Source organism: Balaenoptera physalus (assembly GCF_965194825.1).
Source record: "Balaenoptera physalus genome assembly, chromosome: 12".
NCBI classification, from domain to species: domain Eukaryota; kingdom Metazoa; phylum Chordata; class Mammalia; order Artiodactyla; family Balaenopteridae; genus Balaenoptera; species Balaenoptera physalus.
In genome coordinates, this window is record NC_138897.1 from 80,511,792 (window position 1) to 80,520,901 (window position 9,110).

The 9,110-nt window shown below is 52.7% G+C and overlaps 1 protein-coding gene across 1 annotated transcript in view; it reads left to right on the forward strand.

Moving 5' to 3' along the window:
• GCN1 (GCN1 activator of EIF2AK4) overlaps positions 1-8,186 on the forward strand; it is a 56,643-nt gene extending 48,457 nt beyond the window's left edge. Inside the window, exons 51-58 of the mRNA XM_082417364.1 lie at positions 141-371; positions 2,126-2,319; positions 2,453-2,567; positions 4,399-4,495; positions 4,864-5,012; positions 5,403-5,510; positions 6,732-6,950; positions 7,473-8,186. Coding sequence (XP_082273490.1) covers positions 141-371; positions 2,126-2,319; positions 2,453-2,567; positions 4,399-4,495; positions 4,864-5,012; positions 5,403-5,510; positions 6,732-6,950; positions 7,473-7,598 — 1,239 coding nt within the window. The 3' untranslated portion in view covers positions 7,599-8,186. The remainder of the gene's footprint in view (positions 1-140; positions 372-2,125; positions 2,320-2,452; positions 2,568-4,398; positions 4,496-4,863; positions 5,013-5,402; positions 5,511-6,731; positions 6,951-7,472) is intronic.
• Positions 8,187-9,110: the final 924 nt, after the last annotated feature.

Below are 9,110 nucleotides of genomic sequence, written 5' to 3' on the forward strand. Positions count from 1 at the left end.
GGCTGTGACCCTGGCGGCCTGAATTCGATCTCTCATGGAGTTGAGGAGAGGATGGCTAACAGGAGCTCCTTGCTTCAGGTGGGAGACACCTGGGCCCAGAACCTTTGAGATTTGACTCTCAGGTGTGGTTCTCTTGTCAGGGAGTAACCTCCATCCTTCCAGTGTTGCGGGAGGGTGTCCTGACTGGCAGCCCAGAACAGAAAGAAGAAGCAGCCAAAGCTTTAGGCCTGGTGATCCGCCTGACCTCAGCTGATGCCCTGAGACCCTCCGTGGTCAGCATCACTGGCCCTCTGATTCGCATCCTGGGGGACCGGTTCAGCTGGAACGTGAAGGCGGCTCTGCTCGAGACACTCAGCCTTTTGCTGGCCAAGGTGAGCGACTGATGAGTTCACGCTCTCGGTCCACTCAGCCCTTAGAGAATGGATCTGTGTGCAGGACGCTGGCACGCGGTGTCCCATGGAGGCGGGGTGACAGCTTATCATGGGGAATCGGCAGAGCCGAGGGAGTTAAGACTTTGGAGTCAAGGCTCACTGCACATGGTCAATTCCAGGTCCGCCACTTGGTAGCTGTATGGCCAGAATGACCTTGGGAAAGTTATGCAGCCTCTGAGCCTGTTTCCTCACCTGTGTTTTGAGAGTACTAAGACTGCTTGCCTCTCAAAGGGCGGTGTGACACAGGGCTCAGATAAAATAACATCGGGCATGAGGCCTGACACATTCTAAGCACTCGACACACCAGTGCGTGTTAATTGCTATTATTTATAAATGGGTCAAAGGACAAAATCCAGGGCCACGTAAATACAATTAAAACCTTGTTCAAAAACATTTCCCTACTTTATGACCACCTCATAAATGAGGTGAAAAGAATCTGAGGAAAGAATGAAAAGGAAGTCTGAGAGCAACTGCAGTTAACTTCAGTTTTTGCCCAAAGTGTCAGAAGCAAAGATTGAACACGTTAACTGTTTCTGATGTTTTACAGTGTAATAATTAAGCCCTTTGGATTTAAAAAAGCATAAACAGCCAAGATTTGTTGTTGTTAAAAAAAGAAAAATTCTTACTTGAGGTTTGGAAACAAAAGCAAGCTTAAAATTTGTAGCTTTTTCCTTTTGGGAGAAAAGTGTGGGGAGCAACTTCCCAGATAAAAATGGGATCGTGAGCATCAGCCTCATTCTGTAGGAAACTGAGTCTTTTATTTTTCTTTTAAATTAAGTATCATCTTTACATTCTGTGCTGTTCTTTTCTGTGTTTTGTTTTTTTTTTTTAAACTGTGTACAAATGGAGCCCTTCCCTCCTGGAATTTGTCCCTCAGGCCACAAGCCAGGTGCCACCCATAGGCAGGTGGTTCCCACCGCAGGTTTGCCAGCTTCACTCTGTGGTCTGCCTCCCAGCTGCCTGCAAAAACCCCGACGCCAGTATCTCCAAACCTTAATTGGCATTGAACCTCTAAACAGCTACTTTGATTTTTCCCATTTAGCAATAAGTAAATCTTTCGTCTTGGACCCATCTGTATTTTGTCACAAATGTGCTTGTTTTTCTATGTGTGGTCGGGGATTAGACTGGATTGTTAATGAGGGAGCGCACATGTGTACAGGGATGACCTTCTGAGGCCATCTGTTTCATAGGATTGTTCTGAAGGCTGAACGTTAAATGCTCAGTAGATGGTACCTGCCCTTACACACCTGGTCCGTTTCCCTTTCTTTGCACTAAAATGTTCTTCCATGGTACTGACAGCGTCTCCCGGCCTGCTCTAGTGTGTTCGGAGACAAGGGTTTCGAGTCACTTGTCCACGTGGACAGGGCTTCACTAAGCCAAGTCCACGGCTCCCTTGGTGGTGGTGCTGGTGGTGGTGCTGGTGCTGGTGGTGGTGCTGGGGGTGCTGCTGCAGGTGTCATCCTCCGCCTCTGCCTCCTCCCAGTGCAGCGCAGGATGCTGAAAATGGAAGAGGAGACTGAGTGTAACCTCTCTGTGCTGGGCGCCCCTGTCTTAACGGGACATCTATTCCTGGCCTATGTGTGGGAGCCAGGGCAGCTTATGGTGGTTTGTGATCATTTTTTTTCGTGCCTATAGTGCACTGTGGCCCTGGACTCCACCTCAGCGGTGCTTTTGGGTGTGGGTCTCTCCAACAGGTTGGGATTGCCCTGAAGCCCTTCCTGCCCCAGCTGCAGACCACTTTCACCAAAGCCCTGCAGGACTCTAACCGGGGCGTGCGCCTGAAGGCTGCTGATGCGCTAGGGAAGCTCATCTCCATCCATATCAAGGTGGATCCTCTCTTCACAGAGTTGCTGAACGGAATCCGGGTCATGGAGGACCCGGGTGTCAGGTGAGGCCCTGGTGGAGAGAGCTGTGGCCGTGGGGAGGCCGGGCAGCTCCTGAAGCAGCCCGGGCCCTGCCTGTGCGGCGGGAGCAGTGGTGAAGGAGAGCCAGGTTTTAAGTTGGGTGCACTGGTTCTGTAGGGACACCATGCTTCAGGCCCTGAGGTTTGTGATTCAGGGAGCAGGGGCCAAAGTGGACGTGGTTATCCGGAAGAGCATCGTCTCGCTCCTGCTGAGCACGCTGGGACATGACGAGGTACAGCGGCAGGTGGACGCGGGGCTGGGGGGCTCGGCTGGTTTCCCTTCTCTTTCCTTTGGTTGGCATCTCTGCTTTGTGTTAGAAGAACTTGGTCAGTAGTGATAATCACTCCCGACATTCGTATCACTCTGTGGTTTACCACGCCTCTGGTAGTGAGGGAGACAAGGCGCGTCTTGATATCGATATTGATATCCATGATATGTTGTATAGATAAGGAAAGTAAGGTTTTTAAAGTCCCAGGTCTCTCATTCATTTGTTCTCTAGTCTTAAACAAGTCACTTTCCCTCTCTGCCCTTCATTTCCCCAGTTGTAAAGTGAAGAGTTTCGTTTATTGGTTCAGGAAACATTTGCTGAGCCGAAGGGCCTAGCCCAGAGGTGAATGAAGCGTGGGCACAGCCCTCAGGAAACTGTCTGGTGTCTGTCCAGGTGGGAGGGCTTAGCACTGTTTGAGAGGGTGAGACTCACTTGGGGCTGCACCCTAGCAAGTGGTAGAGTCAAAATCAGGACCTGAGCCCCGTGACTCCTGGTTCTGTTACGATGCCGTTACTGTAGCCCTTCCTGACCCCGTCTAGAAGCATTTGCGAAGTACCCCTTGACAGCCCAGTGCTGTGGCAGGCCCAGGAGGGCTTGAGTCTCTGAGAAGAATTTTCTCTTTGCCCTCTGACAGCCCTCTGCTGCGTGGCCAGATGTACACTGTGGGGCTGATCTCTGGAGAGAGGCCTCTGGGTTCACATGGAGCTACACCCCGTTGTCTGCCCACACACGGGGCTGGTTATCACGGCCCTCCAGCTGAGACCCTGGCCTTCTGTGGGGTACAGATGGGAGACTCTACCTTCTTCTGGTCACAGTCTATCAGAGTTTTTATAGGGCCATGCACAGTGCAAGCAGAAGTTAGTATGTAAACCAATTTACATTTCACCACAATGGAGCTTAAAATAGATCCCGTTGGTGAGAGTGGCTGTCGTGTCAGAGCCAGCTTTAGCCTTGCTTGGCACCTGGGCAGGGAGCTCAGAGGCCCAAGGTGCTGGCCAACCACCCTCTCCCTCAGAACTTGCGCTGGATCGAAGGTGGCAATCCAGAGTGCCAGTCCAGCTGATGCCTCCCCGTGGGCCCTTGAGGCTCTGGTTGGTTGTTTGTTTTGTTTTGGGGGAGGCACGCCAAGTTGGCACTTCCTAATACTGCAGCACATAACCTGAATCCACTGTGTGGTGTCCCGTAGTTAGCTGGCAGGGAGAGCAGCAGGGAGCTGCTTATGTACGTGGCTTTGGTTTTGACACAAAACACTCGGCCTTTACCTATTGCCTTGGGTTGATCAGCTCTTCAGTTTGACTTCCCGGGACAAACCTGAGTAATGTCGGGGCAGCAGGGAGTCTCTCTGGACATAGGCGGACACATGAGCGGCTCGGGGGTGGGTGTGGAGTTGGGGGTAGAGCTCCAAGTGGTCCTCTGACCGCCTTTCCTGGGCACTGTGGGCAGGAGCTCGCACGCCTCCCTGCCTCACAGGGCTGTTGATAGTAACTGAGATAATAAATATGAAGCATTCAGGCTTGTAAGAAGAAAGGTGCTGTGTAAATATAGTTATTATTGCTATTATGATGATGACTAACGTATGCACACAGGCTGGAGTTCTCTAAAATTAAGTGCTGGGTGTGTAATTTTTAACACGGCACCGAGTGGCAGCTGCAGTGAGTGGCAGTCCCGCTCTGGCGGTGGGAGCGTGAGTGCCTGGAGGGAGGACTGGACTTAGGGTCCGCCTTCCTTCCACCGTGGTTCCCGCGGAGCCCGTGAGGGCTTGCATCCCCATTCACTGCCTTCTCTGCTCCATCAGGACAACACTCGCGTCTCCTCGGCCGGGTGCCTGGGGGAACTGTGTGCCTTTCTGACGGAAGAGGAGCTCAGTACTGTTCTTCAGCAGTACTTGCTGGGTAGGCCTCTTGTGTCCACGGGGGGCTTCCTTTTCAGGGCTTCTCGGTCTCCCCTTCCCCTCAGAGGGTCTTCTGGCAGCGGGACCACCCTCTCCTTGGAAATTCAGCTGTTAAAACAAAATGGAGTTTCTGGGGGTCCTGCAGCCCCGAGTGTTTCTGCTCCAAGAACACAAGCTACAGTCTGGAGCAGTTTGTGAGGGATGGCTGCTTGACGTCCACTCGGGGCAGGGAGGTCCGTGTGCAGTGCGGACTGGGGTTTCCACCAGGCTCCGAGCTGGCACATGAGTCTCAGGTCGGGGAGGTGGGCTTCGTGGGTGGTGGGCCATGCTGTGAGGTGCGGGTTGACCCCAGTGTGTCCTTGCACCCAGCGGACGTGTCCGGCATCGACTGGATGGTTCGGCACGGGCGGAGCCTGGCTCTCTCCGTGGCTGTGAATGTGGCTCCCAGCAGACTCTGTGCAGGCAGATACAGCAGTGAAGTTCAGGACATGATCCTCAGCAATGCCATGGCAGACAGGGTAAGGCTTTGGGGCAGCCAGACTCGGTGGCCAGAGACCTGGGTTCAAATTTTACCTTTGCCAGTAACTTACTGTGCCCTTGGACCAGTACTTGATCTCTCTGGGCCCCAGTTTCATCACCTGAACAGTGAGGAGTTCGGGTTGGAGCATCTAGAGGTCCCTTGTAGGTCAGAAGGTCTCTGATTCCTGACCTGGGAACTAGTGACTTGGGCTTGGTTCATCTGCCTCACAGCCACGGCAGGCCCTCTCCATGAGAGCTGCCGGGGGGTGGGGACTGGTGGGGAAGAGCCAGGGTCCCCGGGAAGTCCTGGGGAAGGACTGGTGCCTGGCCCCGCTGCCCCAAGGACGGAGCCGGAGGCCACCCCGTCTAGCTCTGTCTTCTCTCCACAGATCCCCATTGCTGTGAGCGGGGTCCGGGGCATGGGCTTCCTGATGAAGCATCACATCGAGACAGGAGGAGGACAGCTGCCAGCCAAACTCTCCAGCCTGTTCATTAAGGTGAGCAGGGCAGCCAGGCTTGTGAGAAGGACCCGTGACCAAAGAACACCAGAAGTGTGTCCTCTGTATTCTAGGCGCTCTCCATGGATAGCCTGCGGCATCTCTGAGCCCATAGGGCTGGAATGCAAAATGGTCGTGTGTGAGTTTTTCTCTGGAGGAGTGCCCAACTTTTTTTTTTTTTGCCCAACTTTTTGTCAGAATGTCAAATAGACCTATGACCCCAAATCATGTTAAGAACCTCTATTTTAGGCATTCTTCCTAGGCACACCAATTTTGCAAACTTTGGGACAGACCTGGGTTCAAATCTTAATAAACCTTCTCTTCCCTGCCTGCCTTTAGCAGGCATGACACTTACTAGTGTGGCTGTTATGGTGGCTGCGAGACCCAAGGAAGAAAGCTGGGGAGCCTGACGGCGAGGCCCCAGCCCCTGTGTAATAGAGCACGCTTCTCAAACGGTTGTGTGCACGCAAGACAGAACCAGAGTCTCCATGCTAAGAGATGTGGCCAAGCCTGAGACCCTGCCTTTGTAACCAGCTCCCAGGCAATGTCAGTGCTGCTGGTGCACTGACCTTGCTCTGAGTAGTGAGGTTCCCAAGGCTGACTGCACCACCCTGCAGGCACCCACAGTGGAGAGTTTACAGGGCCCCGATTAGATTGAGCCTGTATGACGGCATCGCCCTGCATGCAGCTTTTATCAGCGTTTATTACTGATGACCTGCTGTGCGCCTGGCCGGGCTAGACCCTGAAGGTGTAGAGGTGAACAGGGCAGACAAGATCTCTGGAGGTGGAGGTACACAAAAAGCCTGTGGGAAGGCTGTGATTTAGAAAGGGCTGTCGGGGAGACCTCTAAAGGCTGACATTTGAGCTGAGCCCTGAAGGATGAGAAGGAACCAACTAAGCGAGGATCTGGGCCACGCACGTCCCGGGCAGTGGGACCAGCCAGTGCAGAGGCCCGAGGCAGGAAGCAGCATGGTGTGTTTGCAGAAGCTGAATGCCCACGTGGGCCGAGAGTGGTGAGCAAAGGAGAGACTGGCATGAGATGAGGTGGAAGAGAATAGGGTCCGAATCACACCTGGTTATTACCCTCCCACAGTGGGGATGGCATCGGAGGGGAGCAGTGGGGTCAGTTTCCACGATGAAGAGAGTGTCAGGGCAGAGTCTGGGCTGCTTTGAGAGACAGACTGGATGTGCCTGGCTGAAAGCCTGCGCTCCTCTTCATAGTGTTTGCAGAACCCATCCAGTGACATCAGGCTGGTGGCTGAGAAGATGATCTGGTGGGCAAACAGGGACCCGCTGCCTGCCCTGGACCCCCAGGCCATCAAGCCCATCCTGAAGGCTCTTCTTGACAACACCAAGGATAAAAACACTGTCGTCAGGGCCTACAGCGACCAGGCAATCGTCAACCTCCTCAAGATGAGGCAGGGAGAAGAGGTGTTTCAGGTGGGAATCCGGGACTGGCGTGCCTCCCCTGGGCGTCTGTGGACACTGGCCTTGCAGGCCTTCTGCATGACAGTGTTCAAGCATCACTCTTCACTGCCACCTGTCCGTATGCATCAGTGTTGACAGGCAGATTGTAGTCAAGTGACAGGTCTGGTGCCTAAAAACACTTTACTCCTGAGGTGTTCAGACTTCTTTCAGCAGCAGAGCCCCTTCTTCAAATAGACTGTCACGTGGCACACAGCCCTACAACAGATCCCACAGTGCTGCCCGTTGAGGCCCAGAGTCCTGTCACTCAGTCCCCTGCCCGCTGAGCAACCTTTTAAGCACTGAACAATACCTCACCACGTGAAAGGCATGATGAGTGGTTGTCTTGGCTTTCCCTGGATCCATCTGATTCCCTTATTTTGCCAGATTCCACCTCAGTGGTTCTAGTCCTGGGTTAACATTCATTTTTGTCTTTGATTGGAGAAATCTGAAGCCTTATTTTCTGACTTCATCTCCTCGTTTCCGTCTTCCCCCCAGTCCCTCTGCAAGATCCTGGACGTGGCCAGCTTGGAGATGCTGAATGAATGCAACCGAAGGTCTCTGAAGAAGCTGGCCAGCCAGGCCGACTCCACGGAGCAGGTGGACGACACCATCCTGACCTGACAGACCTGGGCCTGTCCACTGGGCTCTGCATCAGCATTTCAGCTCCACCTCTTTGTTCAATGTTTTCATTTTTGGAAATACGTTTGTTCTGATGGGGAGCTTAGGAGATGGCGTTCCCAGAAAGTATTTTAATATATCAGCAGACCACAGCCAAAGCCTTAAATCAAACCCACACACAACTGAAAATTGCCTCCTCCATCTCTCACCCTTTTCTTTGGAGATGAGAAGAAAAAGCACATGGGTGAGCCTCACCCAGTGGTAGCCAAGAGCTGCTTGTCCGCTCTGCATGGCTAGGTCTGGAACAAGGAGGCTCAGACTTCAGCTTCCTGGTCTCCTGTGCTTGAGCTCTGGTCCCAGGGCCAGTGCTGCCAACCTTTGCCTAGATCCTGAGGGGCACAGAACCGTGGAGGTGTGCCCAGTGTGGTGTGCCTTGGCGTGGCTTTTCAGCATTGTGTAGCCCAACTGGATCTGACCCTCCAGGTGCCAGTGACACACACATAGCCCTAGCAGTTCGCAAGTCGGGAGAGGGGTATAGGTTTAAATGCAGGTGGTTTGAAGGAGGGATGTTTAATAAAGGCTTTGATTTAATCTTGATAAGCAGATTTTTAAAAACCTCCAAACATCCACTAAACATGAAGCTTCCTACATCAGGACCAAGGTAAGACTTGCAGCTGTTTTCATAAGCACAGGCAACAGTGTGATTTCTGGGCAGCTCTCTCCTGCTCTTGGAAGTCTTGTAGATATCTACAGCCTTCTCTGTCCTGAGGTCGGGTATCAAGAGGGGTGCAGCCAGGCCTGTGTTCTCACCTGCTGTGGAGGTTACAGGGGTCGAATTAGCCACCTCCCTGCTCTGTCCTGACTCAGACCGGTAGGGAGCTTCTGGGAGTCAAGTTTTAAAGAGAAACTCTTCCCCTCTGTGGAATAAGGACAAACCACGTTCCTGTAATCAGAATTGCCAGAGGAAACCAAAGTTGCAGTTCAGCATCTGCCTCCTTTATGAATGACTTCCTTCCTCCCAGTTCTTAGAAGGCTCGTGATCCAAGCGTCCTGTCTGACGGAGCACGCTCCTCCGGGCCCGGAGACGCAAGTGTTTCTGGGCTGTTCCCCTGGTCACGATATGGAACAAACTTCTATCAAAATTTCTGGTCAGAGCTGTAAAAGGAAAATTAAACATGGTGGTCGCAAACTCACTTTATAAAGGGCCTGAAGTGCTATACCAAAAAAAGCAAGGCTTTGCTTATTAATGATGCAGCAGAGATAGAAAGTAGCCTTGTGACTCAGCACTTCTCACGAATAAGATAAGGTGACCTCTGAGATAATTGCTTTCTATGCCTGAGCCGTATATGTCACAGGACTTACTATTTTCTTGCAGCAGACATGGTCTCATCTGGCTCACTGTAAATGTGGAATCCCAGGGCTGGAAGGGACCTTGAGAGGTCAGCTGAGCCGATCCCCATAGCCAAGGCAGCCAATGGTTACAGCTCTTGGTAGCCATGGTAACTGTTCTCTGCT